General features: G+C 53.3%; 1 protein-coding gene and 1 long non-coding RNA gene across 3 annotated transcripts; both read left to right on the top strand.

Annotated features, from left to right (window-relative positions):
- The first annotated feature begins 33 nt into the window (after positions 1-33).
- On the top strand, positions 34-2,706 carry LOC125125972 (uncharacterized). Of its 2 annotated transcripts, XR_007134490.1 has the most exons (4): positions 34-226; positions 551-676; positions 1,727-1,950; positions 2,623-2,706. It is a non-coding gene; the product is annotated as an uncharacterized LOC125125972 (long non-coding RNA). The 2 variants fall into 2 exon arrangements; XR_007134489.1 differs by lacking the exon at positions 2,623-2,706 and having other exon boundaries at positions 43-226; positions 1,727-2,506.
- A 5,846-nt stretch (positions 2,707-8,552) lies between these two features.
- Positions 8,553-18,134, top strand: CNN2 (calponin 2). The gene is made up of 7 exons (XM_047777785.1): positions 8,553-8,703; positions 13,198-13,319; positions 14,211-14,277; positions 14,375-14,512; positions 15,940-16,056; positions 16,184-16,330; positions 17,163-18,134. Exons 1-7 carry the CDS (start codon positions 8,641-8,643, stop codon positions 17,436-17,438), a joined length of 930 nt encoding a protein of 309 aa, XP_047633741.1. The 5' UTR covers positions 8,553-8,640; the 3' UTR covers positions 17,439-18,134.
- The last annotated feature ends 307 nt before the right edge of the window (positions 18,135-18,441 follow it).

Raw genomic sequence — 18,441 nt, 5'->3', positions numbered from 1 at the left:
GTCGCGGCGCGGGCAAGAGCGGCCTCCTTGCGCTCGCGCGGAACGCCGGGATACCGGCGGCCGGCCCGTGGCGGCCCCGCCCACCGTCCAGACGCCTGGCTCGGAACGCCTAGGGGCGGGGCTGCGTTAGTCCCCAGGTCTTTTGCATATTGCCCTTGCAGCTGGAAGGCGAGCGATAAAATTAGTCAACATATAAGGATTTTGGAGGTGGTAAGATAAACGTAAGGTAAATGTGACCGGTGGAGATATTTTCTTTGTGCCGCTCTAGAAAATTATGCTGTAGCTGCGCTTACGTTAGGTTGCCCTAACTGCAAAGTGATCGCATTGGGATCTTTAAATAATGTCGGAGGGAAAATGGTTTTCGTTTTCTTCGCTTTCCGTGGTTCCGAAGTGGTGCTTCGTAACGTTATTAGCGTGTGTGGTGTTTCCGGGCTTTACCCGGCTCTCACCTTCCAGCATTTCGTAGTGGTGGCCCAGGTTGTGTCGTTTACTGAGCGCTGTTTTCATCCTAGAGACTGAAGCAATGGCTTTTTTCTTTTTCACAATCCAGATCTTGCCCACTAGCGCTCTTGGCTTTGGCTTTTTGTTCTGTGACCGGGACTGTTCAGTGGGTCCCTCTCTGCTCCCTGGCCCAAGTGATGTGTACCTGGTCCCTGAAAAAGACTCTGAAACCAAGGTAAGCATTCTTAGAGCCTCAACCATCCCCTCCTGGCTGCCGCCTGGTGCCAAGCCTTGGCTCCTCCTGGTAACCAAGGAAGTAATCAGTCCCAACATTCGTTGAGCACCTACTATATGCCAGGTTCCAAAGCAAGGTATGGGTGGGCTTTCTCAGGAAGCACGGAAGGGCAGATGGAGCTGGAGACCAGGGGCTCAGGCATCCTGAGCGTCGGCCCTGGGGAAGGACTCCCAAAGCCTGCTCAAACGTTTCGGGGAAGTGGCTTACAGTACCCCAGGGCCTGCGCTGGGTGCTGGGGACACAGCGGTGGCCAGTGCAGGCTGGATTCTGCCCTCACAGGGCCCAGGGACCAGCAGGAGACAGGCGGACCTCTTGAGGTGGATGTCTGGTCTGGTTCCCAATGGTGAGCACCCCACCGTGAAGGGCACAGACAGGGCTTCTGAGAAAAACCAGGTCCTGGGAGGGGGTCTCTTCTGAATTGCACTGGGGGTGGGGGTGGGGGCGGGGGAGGGGGAGACTTTTCAGATGTGACTTGGAACCTACCTGAGGGAACCTTCCAAACCTATCTGCCAGTTTAGTCCCACTCCCTGGAGTGAAGACTTTCAGTTTCATAGTGCGCCCTGGCATATCAGTAGGTGCTCAATCAATGCACATGATACTCTTATGGATCACCCCCAGATCACTTGTTTTTTTTTGTTTTTTTTTTGTCTTTTTATCTATTTCTTGGGCCGCTCCCGCGGCATATGGAGGTTCTCAGGCTAGGGGTCAAATCGGAGCTGTAGCCACCGGCCTACGCCAGAGCCACAGCAACGCAGGATCCGAGCCGCGTCTGCAACCTACACCACAGCTCACGGCAACGCCGGATCGTTAACCCACTGAGCAAGGGCAGAGACCGAACCCGCAACCTCATGGTTCCTAGTCGGATTCCTTAACCACTGCACCAGGACGGGAACTCCCCCAGATCACTTGTTAATTGCAAAAGGAGAGCTAAAACTCGTTCTTCCCAGTGGAGGGACCGATTGATATCCTTTTTTTTTTTTTTTTTTTCAGGGCCTTTGACTAGGGATCAAATCTGAGCTGCAGGTGCCAGCATACGCCACAGCCACAGCAATGAGGGATTCACCAACCCATGCTGAGCAGCACTGGAACTCCCTGAACTCCTAGAACTTTCAACTTTATTTTCATTGATGTAATTTATATTGAAATAGGTTTTTGTGGCAAGCAGCAAGGCCTAGAGCTCACTCCCACAATCTGGCAACACACGGCCCAGGAGAGTAAGTGAAGGTTATTCTTACAAAAAAGGAACACTGCAGGGGACAGATCTAAATCTACACCAAAGACACAGAGAAGGACCAGACCCCAGGCCCACCCTTCTGGGGACAGTCCCTTCTGGGGATAGCTGGGGAATTTAGACGAGCTAGATTGCAGAGGATGCCGTGGGTGTCACTGTTACCTGTCTGAGGTGTGTGGGCTGCTTGAGGTGGGGACCCTGGGCTGGGGCTCACTGCGAAGGTGCTGGAAGGTGGACAGTGAACAAGCCAGGTGGGAAGAGTTTCAGGCAGTGGGTACCGACCGCTAGGGAAAGGGCCCAAGGCAGGACTAGGGCTGATCATTGGAGGCAGAACCAGGAGAAGCACCAGGCTTTGGGAGCAGAGTCAGTAAAGGGGAGGTGGAGCCTGGAGGACACCTTTGTGGAAGGGCAATGGGGCGGCAAGAATGTCGAATTGTGAATAAGGGGATTGATACCTGGCCTGAGTTAACAGACTTGAGGTTTCATTGCTGCTATATATATACATAAACTAAAGCCAATTTTATTTTATAAGAATCTTATTTTATTTTACTTTTTATTTTATATCGGCATAGAGTTGATTTTTATGTTATGTTAATTTCCAGTGTACAGCAAGGTGGTTTGGTTATACACATGCACATGTCCATTCTTTTTTCAGATTCTTCTTCTATATAGATGATTACAGAATATTGGCTAGTGTTCCCTGTGCTATACAGTAGGTCCTTGTTGGTTATCTATTTTACGTTACCTTATTTTATTTACTTTATTTTTTTAGGGCTGCACCCACGGCATATGGAGGTTCCCGGGCTAGGGGTTGAATCGGAGGTGCAGCTGCTGGCCTACGCCACAACCACGCCAGATCTGAGTTACATCTTTGACCCATACCACAGCTTGCGGCAATGCCAGAACCTTAACTCACTAAGTCAGGCCAGGGATTGAACACACATCCTCATGGATACCAGTCAGTTTCTTAACCCACTGAGCACAATGGGAACTCCGGTTATCTATCTTATATATAGGAGTGTGTATATGTTAACCCCAAACTCCTAATTTATCCCTCCCCCTGCTATCTTTCCCCTTTTGGTAACCATAAATTTGTTTGTTTCATAAATTTGTTTTCTGTGAGTCTGTTCCTGTTTTGTGAGCGCCCTGCTCAGCGGGTTAAGGATCCAGCATTGCCATGACCTGTGTGTATAGGTCGAAGACCCAGCTCAGATCTGGTGTGGCTGTGCCTGTGGCATACGCCAGCAGCTGTAGCTTCGATTAGACCCCCTAGCCTGGGAACCTCCATATGCCGAGGGTGCAGCCCTGAAAAGCAAAAAAAAAACAAAACAAGAGAAAAGATCTGAACCATAAGAGAACTCTCACATCATTGTTACTGTTACTATTTTTTTTTTTTTTTACTTTTTGGGGCTGTACCTGCAGCATATGGAGGTTTGCAAGCTGGGGTCCAATTGGAGCTACAGCTGCGGGCTTATGCCACAGCCACAGCAACTCAGGATCCAAGCCGAGCCTGTGACTTACACCACAGCTCACAGTAACACCAGATCCCCAACCCACTGAGCGAGGCCAAATATTGAACCTGCAACCTCATGGTTCCTAGTCAGATTCGTTAACCACTGAGCCATGATGGGAACTCCCTATTATTGGTTTGTTTTCATTGCAAGATTCAGCCTGCAGGATACCTTTGGGGTCCCACTCAGAGCCCTGAAATGGTAGGGACAGCCAGAATTGCCAAGAAGGTGGCTGCCAGGAAGGAGCCCTCACTGTACCTATGGCCCCTGGTGCCCTGCCCCCATAGCTCAGCTCTCAAGGTTGAGGCTCCTGGCTTTCCTGCAACCACAGGCCCCCCTCCAGCATCATGGAGATTATGGAGATTAGATTCTTCCCCCCACCCCCAGTGAGCCTGCATCATTCCACAGCCCCTGCAGGCAGTTTCCCCAGGGGTTACCTGGACAAAGAGGTGAGTGCTAGGGGTCAAGGGCAGTGGACAGCTGCAGAAGCACCAGAGCTCCCTGTGAAATTCCTGCAGCTGTGCCAAAATTCCAAAGATTTTTTAATGTGTATTGACTCAGTGTTGTGCCCTTACCTCAGCTGAGAGGGTTTTTTTGTTTTGTTTTGTTTTTTGTCTTTTTGCTATTTCTTTGAGCCGCTCCCACGGCATATGGAGGTTCCCAGGCTAGGGGTCGAATTGGAGCCGTAGCCACCAGCCTACGCCAGAGCCACAGCAACGCAGGATCCGAGCCGCGTCTGCGACCTACACCACAGCTCACGGCAACGCCGGATCGTTAACCCACTGAGCAAGGGCAGGGACTGAACCCGCAACCTCATGGTTCCTAGTCGGATTCGTTAACCACTGCACCACGACGGGAACTCCTGAGAGGGGTTTTGAACTCAGGTTGAGGCAGCAGGCGCTGAGGTGGTAGGGTTATATTGAATCACATAATTCTCTAAGTCTTGGGAGTTCCCATTGTGGCTCATCGATAATGAACCTGACTAGTATCCATGAGGTCACAGATTCGATCCCTGGCCTTGCTCAGTGGGTTAAGGAACCGGCATTGCCGCGAGCTATGAAGTAGGTCACAGATGTGGCTCTGATCCTACATGACTGTGGCATAGGCCAGCAGCTGTAGTTCCCATTCAGCCTGTAGCCTGGGAACTTCCATATGGCACAGGTGCAGCACTAAAAAAAAACAACAACAACAAAAGAATGAAAGAAAGAAAAAAGGAAGGAAAGAAAGGAAGAAAGAAAGAAAATAAGTCTCAGGTCTTGGGGGGATTTCTCAAATTGTAATACTCTAAGCTCTTGGAACCCAGGATTTCCAATTCTGGAATGTCTGATCTGCATCTGCATTTTTTTTTTCTTTTCTTTTTTGGCTGCCCTGGCTGGCATATCCCATGCCAGGGATCAGATCTGATTCTTAACCCACTGTGCCCCAGAGATGCCGCTGATCTGGTTGCACCACAGGAGGAACTCCTTTTTCTTTCTTCTTTTTTTATTTTTATTTTTTGGCTGCAGCATGCAGAAGTCCCTGGGCCAGAGATGAAACCTGAGCCACAGCAGTGACCCGAGCCACAGCAGTGACAACTGCCAGATCCTTAACCCACTGAGTCACCAGGGAACTCCAGAGTCTGCATTTCTTGAGTTCCAGGAGGCTGAAAGTCTAGACCATGGGTCAATAAACTATTTTCTGTAAAAAGCCCAAAAGCTAATATTTTCTGCTTTGCAGCCCAGAGACTGCCCAGCCACAAGTGGTTTGTACATGAATGGCGGTATGCCAATGTAACTCTGTCCAAACATGGAAATCTGAATATTATATGACTTCCATGTGTCATGAAATAGTCTTCTTTTGATTTTTTAAAACCACTTGAAAATGTAAAAACCATTCTTAGCTCAGAGGCTGTACCAGGAAAAAAAAATTGCATCTGAATTTGGCCCACAGTCCAGAACAGGGCTGGCTAATAGAAAAATAAGACAAACCACACATGTAATTTTCATAGTTAAAGAACTAAAAGAGAATAGTTTTAGAAATATATTTCACTTAACTGAATGCCTCAGAAATACAGTTGTTGCAATATGTAATTCATATGAAAAATGATGAAAGAGGTGTTTCACACCCGTTTGAAATCTGGCCTTTCCCATTCACAGCACCTCTCAGCCCAGTGCTGATGCTTCCTCAGAGACACTCATCTGTAGCTAGACAGCATAATTTTTTTTTTTTTTTGCTTTTTAGGGCCACACCCGTGGCACATGGAGGTTTACAGGCTAGGGGTCGAATCGGAGCTACAGCTGCTGGCCTACACCACAGCTCACGGCAATGCCGGATCCTTAACCCGCTGAGCAAGGCCAGGGATTGAACCTGCAGCCTTATGGTTACTAGTCCAATTCATGTCCTCTGCGCCATAACAGGAACTCCTAGATGGCGTAAAATTGACACTGAAGAGGAAAACACATCCACCCACACACACAAGTTGTTTCAAATATACTCAGACATTTTCCAAAAACTAAATCCGGTATGGGTTTGTAATTGTATTTTTATTTGTTTTATTTTTATTTTTTGGCTGCCCCACGGCGTATGGAGTTCCAGGGCCAGGAATCAGACCAGATCCGAGCTGCAATTGCCACCTGCGCTGCAGCTGCAGCAACGCTGGATCCGTAACACACTGTGCTAGGCTGGGAATCAAACCTGTGTCCCAGTGCCCCCAAGACCACACCAATCCCATTGTGCCATAGCATGAACTCCGGGTTTGAAATCTTAAATTGGGATTAATTAGGACTTCCTGTTTTGGCTCCGTTAAGCCAACAAGTATCCATGAGAGGATATAGGTTCAATCCCTGGCCTAGATCAGTGGATTAAGGATCTGGCGTTGCCTTGAGCTGTGGCATATGTCACAGATGTGGCTTGGATCTGGAGTTGCTGTGACTGTGCTGTAGACTAGCGGCTGTAGCTCCAATTCGACCCCTAGCCTGGGAATTTCCATATGCTTCAGGTGTGGCCCTAAAAAGACAAAAGACAAAAAAAAAATAGAATTAATTGAAATCAAGTAATTCTTTGCTTCCCTTCTCTAGCCAGCCACACTTCCAGGAGGATGCAGGAGCCCCAATGCCGGTGGGATGGTTTCCAGGAGGACATTTCCGCCATATAGGTCCCATCCTTCAACACTGGTCAAAATGCCACAATTCGGGTCTCTCAGCACTTTTGTGGTGTTTATACAACATCCCAGGCATATTTCTGGGTGCCTGGTAAGAATCAAGGCCTGGAGGTAAGCACATTTCACAGGTGGGAGACTGAGACTTGGCAGTGTTGGGGGACTTGTCTGGTTCACCAGCAGAAAGGCAAGTAGGTGCTTCTCAAGTTTGGAACCATCCGAGCTCAGTCTTCTGAACTTTAGCTCCTGTCCAGTCCTCCCAGAATCTGGTCCTCCCAGGGCCCCACATGTGGTCCAGCCACCTACAAGCATCACATGCAACTTCTGTGTCCCAGAGAGCCCCAGCTCAGGTTGTTGTCCCTAGACAGTCACTGGTGGCCCCCCTGGACAAGCACAAGGGGTCGGGGCATGACCAGGAGGGCCATGGGCATGATGCCAGCAGCCACCGACCACTGCACTCCTGGAGCAGGCACACTGGAGACTGGCTCCAGCCTCCTTACTCCCCCACCCTGTGCCCCAGCAGGACCTGCAGGGGGTCCACCATTCCCACATTCAGTCTCACTGTCTTATTATTGATGCCCCACTTGTCCACTGGTCCCCATTCCACACATGAAACAGACCCAGAAGGGAAAGTACTCTCCCAAGACCACCTGGCTAGGACTTGAACCCTAAAGAAAGGAGTCATCACATAGATGGAATGGGAGACTGACAGGCAAAGAGTAAATAGACATCCAGGGAGTGGGGTGCCCGGGAGTAGTGCTTCCAGGGAAGGTCAGGGTGAATCCTCTCTAGGCCTTCACAGAGCCCAACCAGCCATTTGTCAAATGTGTCAGACTCCCGCTCATGCTTCAAAACCCCACCTCCCACGTCCTCTCTTACATGCCTCTTTCCTTCACCCCACCAGAGGGCACCCACTTCCTCCGCAGGTTCCTCCACCCCAAGTCACATGCAGTTATGTCTATGCCTGGGTCTGTCTTCCCAGGGAGGGACAGGGGCTGAGCCAAGGTCTCCTGGAAGCCTCTATCACCTAGCAAGGGACTGCCCCAGAGGCCCTGTCAGGGAGCTTTTGATGAATGATTGGATGAATAAATGAATGAATGAATAGGTGTGCAAATGAGTGGGTTACTGAAGAAGTTAATTCGTTTATTCCATTATCAATGTACTGACTGATCTGTACAAGCAGGCAGCAACTATGGAGTGCCAAGTATATGCCTGGCCTGGTTCCCTTGGCAGCCTCAGCCCTACCCTCAAGACATCTCCTGACTGCCACTCTCTGCTCTTCCACCCCATCCCCATTCCTCATCTTCCCTCAGCTCAGAATTGAAAGCTCCTTCTCACCGCCTCCTCCCTCAACCTATCTGATTGGTCTCTACATTCTTTCAACCACTGATGTCCCCTTTAGGTCTTTGCACTTTTTGTTCTGCCAGGAGGTACACTAATCCTTTTGGGACTGGCAGACTCCTACTCATCCAGCAAAGCCCCAGCACCAATGGCTGGTGAAGAGCCTCCTCTGAAGAGCCTGTGGTAGTTCCCTTGCTTACCTTCCAGTCACAACAGTTCTCAGAAGGGGACCTAGCCTGGAAGGCGCCTCTAAATGGCAGAGAGGGGGTCTTCACTGGTGTTCCAAGGGAATTAGGGTCCCCCCCAACCACTTCCCATCTCCTCCCATCATCATGCGAGAGGGTAAAGGGTGAGAGCCGCCTAGGGGCTCCCGGCAGGGGGAGGGCAGGAGTGCCAGGCCTCGGCATTGCGGGGCCCCTGTCCCTTCCTGCCTCAGTTTCCCTGGGGTTCAGAGGAGGAGCGAGGCCGCTCGTGACGGGGTCCGGCTGCGGGGCGGGGGGTCGGCGCTCGAGGGGCTCAGGAAGCAGGCGGCCGCTGGAATCCTGAGCCGCGCGGCCTTATAAGGACATGTGCGCCCGCGCCAATCAGCGGCGGGGGCGGGGCGCGCGGCCCGCGTACCCCGCCGGCGCGCCCGCCTGCCCGTCGGTCCGTCCGTCCCGTCCCGCGGCCGCCGCACCCGCCAGCCATGAGCTCCACGCAGTTCAACAAGGGGCCCTCGTACGGGCTCTCGGCCGAGGTCAAGAACCGGGTGAGTGAGGGGAGCTCCCCCCGCCCCGCCAGCCCAGGCTGTCGCCCCTTCCACGGCTGCAGGCCAGGCACTCTGCCGGGCTCCCCAGCATCTGGGGTGGCTCTCCTCCTCCTTAACATCTGAAAGTGCCCCCCGAGGCTCCCTCAACTCTGGGAGAGCAGTGAACTCTGTGCTCTGGCACCCCGCAACTTCTAGGAGTGATTGGGTCGAAGCCCTGCTCCAGCCCTGCTCCCCTAGCCCTCCTCTGTCGGAAGCCCCCCATCCACCCCTCTCAACCCCCAGCCTTGGGCCCCTCCAGCGCTTCAAGGCCTGCGAGTGCCCTGAAAGTCTGAGGAGACCCCAGGAACCCCTTCTTATCCCCCTCCCGCACTTCTGCTTTTGGGGCCACTTCACCTCGGGGAGGGGAAGGGGGCGGGCCTGTGTTTTTTGAGCAGGGTGTGGCCCCCGCAGGAATTTCCCGACTTCTTACACCTGGGAGGTGGGGCACTAAGGGGAAGTTGGAGTTGAGGGGGCCTCCTGGACCAGTCTCTTTGACTCCATCTGACAGGCTTAAGGGGATAGCATAGGGGTCTTCAGGACCCATGTGGGTCCCCTGAATGTGACCTTTAGATGTGGGTTTTGTAACTTGGAAAGGAGAGCTGGGGCCAGGGGAGACACTTTTTAAGAAAGCACTTGTGTTCCAGCTCAGAGAGGGGGCAGGCACTTTTGAAAGGCTACACAGCAGGGTCAGCCCATCCAGGGAAAGAGGAGCAGAGGGTGACCCCAGACCCAGGGGGTGGTCCTAGTCCTGACCTGCAAGAGCCGCCCAGCTGGAGAGAAGTGTGTCATTCTTGTCCACCCCCCACATTCCCACCTGGGAATGTGGCCACACAGCTGGGCCGCTGGGAGCCTGCCTGGGCATGCAGGGGACAGCCTCGCCAGCTCCAGGCCCTGCCCGGTCAGCACTGCAGGGCTCGGGAGCGCCCGTGGGCAGGGGGAAGTTCACATCACCTCTCTGAGTTCCTGGAGCTTCCCTCTGGTCCATGCAGGAAGCCAAGGTACCAGGTGTGGTCACTCAGCAAGCTCCTGATTCCTCCTTAAACACACCAGTCCCCACTCTGGCAATAATGCCGGGGGCTGGGGGACCTATACATGCCCCACCCAGCACCAAGCTGCTTTAAGACCCTTGGTTTACAGATGGGGTTCAGAGAAATCTATCAAACTGCCTAGAACCACATAGCTGGCCAGTGGCCGAGTGAGGACTGGAACCTAGCCCGATGGACACTGATCCTCCTGGGCAAGCCTGGCATTGCCCCTGAGGCAGCAGGAAGTGGGTGAAGACGTAGTACCTGGTAGAGGGGTGGGGGGTGGGGGGGTGGCAGCTTCCTGAGATGGAGTGGGATGGGGGCAGGTTGATACCTGCTCAGGATGAGGTCAGAAGGCTCCCTTTGACCAGCCCTCAGTTTACTGGTCTGGGGAATGGGCGGGGCACCCACTGGCTTGCCAGGGTCACTCGGGAGCCACACCGGAATTGGACACTGGGTTCCTGTGGCTTGGGCGCATGCCCGGACCACTTTACCAGCTGCTTAAGAGCAGGGAGACCTGAGGCCCCAATGCCCAGCCTTTGGGCCTCAGCTCCCTCACTGGATGGCGTGGATGCAGGCTGATGTCCAAGCATCTCTATTTGAGATCTCAGGCCGGCTGGGGGGTCTGGCCCACTGGGAACAGCTGGTCCCGATTTAGCAGGGAGGCAGCGGCTGCATTCCTGGCAGTTTGCGGTGGGGAGGAATGTGCTGAAGGCCGGCAGGGCAGCGGGGGAGGAAAGCAGTGCAGTGGGCGGGGTGGGCCAGGCGCCTCTGCCTGGGACCCTGGCCCTTGAGAGCCGTCAGGGACAGGGCCCAGCTGGGCAGGTGGGCCAGGCGTCCAGACCAGCCTGACTGCTTCAAGCTTGGCTATGCGAATGACCACCCCCAAGCTGGGCGGGGCTGCTCCCTGAGCCGTGGGAACCAGAGACCAAGGCCCAGGGGTGGGCCAGGCGGATCGGGTTAGCAGGCCAGGCTTCCGCCTTTGTCTCCACTGTGCCCTGGGTAGCTCAGCCCTGATCCTGTGTCTGGGGGGTTGTATGCAGGAAGCAGGAAGCAGGGGCCCAGGTCTGTAAAGTCTTAGGAAAGAATTCAAACACAGATGGGAAACTGAGGCGCAGGGTGAAAATTCCGTGGTCATCAGGGAGACAGACCTGGGAGGAGGACTTGGGTCTGCAAGGGCAGCTCTGGGTCCCTGTCCCCTGGGCCCTGGGGAATATGAAGGAGAGGGAGGGAGAGGGGTGGGGATGGCCCGAGTCAAAGTGGGAAGGGGTCTGGGGCAGAAGCCCAACTAGCTGGGCAACCAGGTCCTCAGCTTCTTAGCATCCCTCCAGGGAGCTGCCCACACTCCCACCATCCTGGGTGTCCCTGGGTGTTGTGAGACGCTGCCATGGGGGAACAGGGAGTGTTGTGTCTGTGGGCAGCGGTGAGCACTGATGGGAGACCATGAGCATCCTTGTCCAGAACCAGCTCAAGCAGGATGGCACAGCTTGGAGTGAGGATGGGGCACAAGCCAGGAGGTAGATTATATCACAGGAGGTAGAGAAAAGCTAGAAGATAATGCGGGGGTGGGTTGGGGTGAGGGCGCCATGAGGAGGGCTGTCATATCCAGACGGTCAGGGAAGTGCTCTCTAAGCTTCAGGCTACTGGATCAAAAGGAGGCGCTGGCTGTGCAAATATCGAGTCTAAAGTAACAGCACATGGAGCTTCTGTCATGACGCAGCAGTTAACGAACTCAACTAATATCGTAAGGATGCAGGTTCGATCCCTAGATCCCTAGCCTTGCTTAGTGGGTTAAGGATCCAGCGTTGCTATGAGCTGCTGTGTAGGTCCCAGATGCAGCTCGGATCTGGTGTTGCTGTGGCTGTGGCGTAGGCTGGCAGCTACAGCTCCAATGTGACCCCCTAGCCTGGGAGCCTCCATATGCTGCAGCTGCGGCCCTAAAAAAACAAATAAAAAAATAAAGTCACAGCATGTGCATAGGCCCCAAGGCATAACTAGTGTGCACAGTTCAAGGAGCAGAGAAAGGTTTGGAGGCTCCTCAGTAAGTTAAAGGTAGACTTAGCACATGACCCAGCAGTTCTCCTCTCAGGTATAGACCCAAAAGAGTTGAAAACTATTGAGATAAAACTTGTAAATGGATGTTCATAGCAACTTGATTCACAACAGCCAAAAGGTGGCAGCAACCCAAATACCAATCAGTGGGTGAAATGGATATACACACATGTCCTCCACACCCGGGTGCACTACTCAGCTGTGAAAAGGAGAGAAGCCCTAACACTCAGTGCCACGTGGGGGACCTTAAGACCAGGATGCTCAGTGAGAGCAGCAGACACAGAAGGACATATAGTGTGGGATTCCATTTATGTGAAATGTTCAGAGACAGAGAATGGGTTCCTAATTGTCAGTAGCTGAGGGCAGGGAGGAGTTGGAGGTCACAGCTAATGGGGATGGGCTTCCTTTTGGGGTGATAGAATGCTCTGGAAGTGGACAGAGGCAATGGTTGCACAACACTATGAATGTACTAAATGCCATCGAATTATGAGCTTTAAAATGGTCCATGTTGTATCTTGCCACAGTTTAAAAACAACAGAGAAGTTCTCTCATGGCGCAGCAAATTAACGGAATTAGCCATACAGTTGTCACTGTGGTGGCTTGGGTTGCTGCTGTGGTATGGGTTCGATCCTTTGTCCAGGAACTTCTGTAGGCCTTGGGTGCAGCCAAAATAAAAAAATAAAAACAGGGAGTTCCCTTAGTGGCTCAGTGGTTAACAATCCTGACTAGGATCCATGAGGATGAAGGTTTGATTCCTGGCCTCGCTAGTGGGTTCAGGATCCGGCATTGCTGTGGCTGTGGTGTAGGCTGGCAGCTGTAGCTCCAATCTGACCCCTAACCTGGGAACCTCCATATGCCATGGGGGTGGCCCTAAAAGAAGCACAAAAAAATAAAAATAAAAACAACACAAAAGGTTCTGTCTAGTGCTAGAGATCTGGGAGGTGGGGGGCACAGGGCCAGATCTTTTGGGGGCTTTGGGCTGCCCTGTGGTGGTTGGCATCATGGAAAGTAGATTGGCTTCTGGAATTCCTGCTGTGGCACGGCAGGCGAAGAATCTGGCCTTGTCTTTGGGACAGGGCGGGTTTGATCCCCAGCCCCTCGCAGTGGGATAAGGATCCTGTGCTGGGGTCTTGCAGCTCAGATGCAATCCCTGGCCCCCGAATTTGCATATGCTGCGGGAGCGGCTATTAAAAAAAATGAAAGTAGATTGGCCCCAATGTTTATCAGTGAGAGATACGGGCGGTTTATATGTGCTGATGGGAAGGGGGGAGAGTCGGCTCAGGTTGCTTGGGGACCTCCAGGTCCTTCTGGCTCTTCTTCCCCTGGGGCTGCTGCTGGGGGTGTGCTCACCCCAACTCTGTGCCTTCTGCCCCTCCAGCTCCTGTCCAAATACGACCCTCAGAAGGAGGCAGAGCTCCGCAGCTGGATTGAGGGACTTACTGGCCTGTCCATTGGCCCCGACTTCCAGAAGGGTCTGAAGGATGGGATTATCTTGTGCACGTGAGTGGCCGCCTATGCTCATCACCCTGACCTGTACCATGAAGTCACGCTCCACATTCCGTGTGACACCTGCTTGCTTTCCCTCCATGAGCCTCTGTCTTTCTCGCTCTGCTTTTCCTTGTTAGTGCTTTGTCTTTGTTGGGAGCTCTGATGGGGAGCATCCTTATCTTACACCCTTTTTTTCTCGGAAGAGCCTATAATATTTCCAAATGAGTTTGGCATTTCTTTCTTTCAGGGGGTGGGGGGCGGCCTCACCTGCAGCCTGAGGAAGTTCCCAGGCCAGAGATCAAATCTGAGCCACAGCGAGTTCTGTTGTGGCTCAGTGGTAATGAACCTATTATCCATGGGGATGCGGGTTCAGTGGGTTAAGGATCCAGTGTTGCTGTGGCTGTTGTGAAGGTCAGCGGCTGTAGCTCCGATTCGACCCCTAACCTGGGAACTTCTATGTGCCTCGGGTGCAGCCCTAAAAAGACAAAGACAAAAACAAAAATAAACCAAAAAACCCTGGGCCACAGCAGTGACGGTGCTGGATACTTAAACCACTAGGCCACCAGGGAACTCCCTGGAGACCTTTCTTTACTGCATCCTATTCAACTGTTGTTCAAACATTCCATGGTTTGCACCTTACGAACGTTCGTGGAAATGCCCAGCTTCACTCCCCAGACTCGACACTTCTGGATTATACTCCCAGTGCTCTTTTGTCACTCGTTGGAATCTTTGGTGGGTGAAGTCAAAATTGCAACAGGGGAAATGGAGGCCCGGACAGAACAATGAATGAGCTTGGGGAAGGCACAAGTGTTCCCAAGGTTAGGCTTAGTCTCCTGGGTCTCTGAGGTTCCCCTACACTAATAGAGGTTCCTGTTTCCCCTCACCCCATGTGTCACCCCCCAGACTCATGAATAAGCTGCAGCCGGGCTCAGTCCCCAAGATCAACCGCTCCATGCAGAACTGGCACCAGGTGAGGGACTGGTGGGTGGAACAGGACAGGGCAGGCCCCATCTTATAGGGGAGCAGACCAAGGTCCCTCACTGTCCTTCTCCTGCCTCCCCCCCCAGCTAGAAAACCTCTCCAACTTCATCAAGGCCATGGTCAGCTATGGCATGAACCCCGTGGACCTGTTCGAAGCCAACGACCTGTTTGAGAGTGGGAACATGACACAGGTGCAAGTGTCTCTTCTCGCCCTGGCTGGGAAGGTGAGGCCCAAAGAGGGGCAGAAACCTGCCCAAAGTCACACAGTGAACCAGGGGAAGGTTTGCAGATGCTCTTCATTCATTCCTTTGCAAAGATTTTTGAGCACCCACTAGGTGCTGGGCAATTTGAATTCAAGTGTGACAAGGTAGACACAGTCCACCTCTTTATGGGCAGACAATGAACAAAACTTTTTGGCTGTGCCCATGGTATGCAGAAGTTCCAGGGCCAGGGATCAAGCCTGTTCACAGCGGCGAACTGAGCCACAGTAGTGACAATGCTGGATCCTCAACCTGCTAAGAGTTTTGTTTGCTTGTTTTCTCTTTTTTGGCCACCCCAAGGCCTATGGAGTTCCTGGGCCAGGGATCAGATCCGAGCTGCAGTCATGACCCAAGCCACAGCTGCGGCAATGCCAGATCCTTAACCCACTGTGCCGGGCCAGGGATTGAACCCTCGATCCAGCTCTCCCAAGATGCTGTTGATCCCGTTGGGCCACAGCAGAGACTCCAAGAGTTTTTTGTTTTTGTTTGTTTTTTTAATTAAGGGAGTTCCCTGGTGGTCCAGTGGTTAGGATTTGGTGCTTGGCTGTGGCTTGGGTTTAATCCCTGGTCTTGGAACTGAGACCCCACATCAAGCCGCTGTATGCCACAGCTGAAAACAAAACAAAATAAAACAAGAGAACTTGATCTATCAGCATGTTTAGACTCATAACAAAGCGGAGTGGAAGGTACAGAGCCCTCCAGTCGACCCCTGCCCACCAATCATGCATAGCTTCCCCCACTTTTGTTAACAATCAGTGAAGCTCCGTGGATACCTCGTTATCACTCAGAGTCACACTAGAGTTTGCTCCTCAAATCATTTTTTGCAGTTTATAAATTGTGAGGAGCACCTTGAAAGAGAAGAAAGCACTAGGCTGACTCTAGGGTCTAGTGACCTTTAAACCAAGACCAGCATAGGCTGGAACAGTGTTTCAAGAGGAGGGAACAGCAAGGCCCTGCCATGGGGACAGGAGGAGGAGGTATTCATGTCAGGGAGTTGTGTTCTGAATAGCATTTTCAGGACCCCCCCCCCCCCCGCTTGGCTGCCATGTGGGCAGTGGGGGCAGGGAGACCACGGAGGAGCAGGGGGCAGGTGTCCAGGGGAGAGACAGTGGCCGTAGCCTGGACTGGGTAGAGGGAGGTGATGGAAGGTGAGAGACTGGCAGTGAGGATGCCCTCCAAATTCTTAGCCTGAGCAGCTGGAAGCCTGGGGCTGCTATTGCCTTGGGAGGGAAGGCTGGGGCCATAGGACCTGCTGACCCCAAGGCTTGAGGTGTCCCATGCCAGGTGCAAGGGCAGCTTGCAACCTGATCCCGAGGCCTCCTTGGGCTTGCACACTCCCTGGCTCAAGGGTCCGGGCTGTCCCTCCCTAATATCCCACCCCCACCCCCCAGGCCAAGACAAAGGGGCTGCAGAGTGGCGTGGACATCGGCGTCAAGTACTCGGAGAAGCAGCAGCGGAACTTTGATGATGCCACCATGAAGGCAGGCCAGTGCGTCATCGGGCTGCAGGTGAGCGCCTGGCTGCTCCAGCCCTGGGGGCCATGGGTGTGAGCTTCGGGTGCAACCCAGACTCTGTCCTGCCCCGTGGCCCCTCATGTTGGGGACAGGCTGACCTCTCCCGCCTGCCTCCCTGCAGATGGGCACCAACAAATGTGCCAGCCAGTCGGGCATGACGGCTTATGGCACCAGAAGGCATCTGTACGACCCCAAGAACCATATCCTGCCCCCCATGGACCACTCGACCATCAGCCTCCAGATGGGCACAAACAAGTGTGCCAGCCAGGTAGGCCCCCCCCAGACCTCTACCCGCTTCCCTGCCATGTCACCCCCAAGGGCTAAGGGCTCATCCCTCGGGGCTCGTCCCTGTCGCTCATCTCCCACTGAAAACCCCATTCTGGGTTTCCCTCCTACCCTCTGGCCCTGCCTGCTCTGTCTCTGCTGCAGCTTGCTGTGTGTTCCCGGGGAAGTTACTATCCAGCTCTGTGCCTCAGTTTCCCTCAAAGGTTTGCCCAAAGGCTTTCCATCTCTGATATTTTAAGTCTTGCTGGATTGATGCATCAGTGTGATGGTTTGGGAGCATTCGGGTCCCTTGGCGGGCCTGAGCCCCAGCCTGGGGAGCTTCCCGGCCAGCAGGGAGAGGTGGCCCCAAATACCCCAGCTCTAAGGGAGAGTCACTGGTAATGGAGATCAGCTCAACACAGAGTCAGAAAAGAGAAGGTTCTGGAGTTCCTGTTGTGGCTCAGCAGTAATGAACCCAACTAGCATCCATGAGGACGTAGTTTGTTTCCTGGCCTCATGCAGTAGGTTATGGAACTGGTGTTGCCGTGAGCTGTGGTGTACGCCAAAGACATGGCTCTGAACCCCCATGGCTGTGGCTGTGGCCAACAGCTGCAGCTCCGATTTGACCCCTGGCCTGGGAACCTCCATATGCTGCAGGTCTGGACTCCCCCCTCCAAAAAAAAAAGAGAGTTCTGAGCAGGGCTTGGACAGATCTGTAGGAGGTTGCACTGTGAGCACAAAGACAGGGAGCTGGGCAAAGGTTGGGAATCTGAGAGCAGTTTCTAGGGCCTCTGTTTCCTACTTCTTCCCTCTCTGACACCTCTCCCCGTCTCCAGGTGGGCATGACCGCTCCAGGGACCCGGCGGCACATCTACGACACCAAGCTGGGGACAGACAAATGTGACAATTCCTCCATGTCTCTGCAGATGGGCTACACGCAGGGCGCCAACCAGAGTGGCCAGGTTTTTGGCCTGGGCCGGCAGATATATGACCCCAAGTACTGTCCTCAAGGCCCGGCAGCCGATGGGGCTCCAGCAGCTGCTGGTGACTGCCCAGGCCCTGGAGAGGCTCCAGAGTACCCCCCCTACTACCAGGAGGAGGCGGGCTACTGAAGTGCTTCTGCAAGCTCTTCCCCCCCCCCATTGCCCCATGTGGGTTTTGGGGTTTTTCCATGTTTTTGTCTTGTTTTTCTACGTAGCTGAATGCTAACAGCTGAGGGTCTTGGGGGAAGGGGGGAAGGCCTTGTCCAGTTGCATATGGGATGGGGGTCAGGCTTTGGGCCAAACTGTGGGGCAGGGAGAAGAAACCCAGGTAGGGAGGGGTCCGGCCCCCAGTGGTTTCCGGTTGCTTCTTCCCCTCTTCTCTTTTCTCTGCTGATCAGTTTGTGGTTTCTATACCCATACAAGTTTCAGGTAGTTTTAGTGAAATGAAAATACTTTTTTTTCAGGGGGGTGGGGGAGGTGTTAGGAAGGAAGTAGGTCCTCTGGGAGAAGGCCAGGCCATAGTCCCAAAATATTTTAGGCCTTATGATGTACTAGATTTCCCTAGGATCCTTAGACCACCAACTCTAGCCCTCCCAGGTGCCCAGTGGGGACACTGAGGCCCAGAGAGGACAGTGGAGTTCTGAGTAACTGAGGCAAAGCCAGACCCCTCCCAATACCTGATTCCACCCCCCCACCAAGTACTGCACAGGGACCCCCACCTGGAGGCCCTCCCTGGGACCAGCCCCTGCCCCAGAGCTCTGGGATCAAGAAATAATGTGAAATACCGACTGTGGACCAAAGGAAATAAAACCTCTTTTTAGGAAATGAAGGTGCAGGAGTTGGTGTCCAAGACAGCCTGGGGGGAGGTACCTGGCTTGGATCCCTTCTGGGGCCCTAGGGGAGCAAAGGGCAAACCTCTGAGTAAATCCTCAGGACCAGCCTGGGGAGATGTGGCTTCATCCAGCCTCTAGGCTTTTTCTTGTGCAATCACTGCCTGGAGTTCCCTCTTTAGCAGACTCCTATTCATCCTCAAAGTCCCAACAAGAAACCACCTCCTTTCACGGAGCTCAGGGCTCTTCACACTTGTTTCATCTTCATCATGATCTTGTGAAACATACCCAATTTCCTGGAG

The sequence above is a fragment of the Phacochoerus africanus genome, chromosome 4 (genome assembly GCF_016906955.1).
Source record: "Phacochoerus africanus isolate WHEZ1 chromosome 4, ROS_Pafr_v1, whole genome shotgun sequence".
NCBI lineage: Eukaryota > Metazoa > Chordata > Mammalia > Artiodactyla > Suidae > Phacochoerus > Phacochoerus africanus.
This window is presented reverse-complemented; position numbering and strand designations above follow the sequence as displayed.

Bases quoted from the DNA above. Each gene is read 5' to 3' on its own strand.
- CNN2 (XM_047777785.1), top strand. From the start codon at position 8,641: ATGAGCTCCACGCAGTTCAACAAGGGGCCCTCGTACGGGCTCTCGGCC. The intron at 8,704-13,197 runs GTGAGTGAGGGG...CTGCCCCTCCAG, and splicing joins CGGCCGAGGTCAAGAACCGG to CTCCTGTCCAAATACGACCC. The intron at 14,513-15,939 runs GTGAGGCCCAAA...CCCACCCCCCAG, and splicing joins TTCTCGCCCTGGCTGGGAAG to GCCAAGACAAAGGGGCTGCA.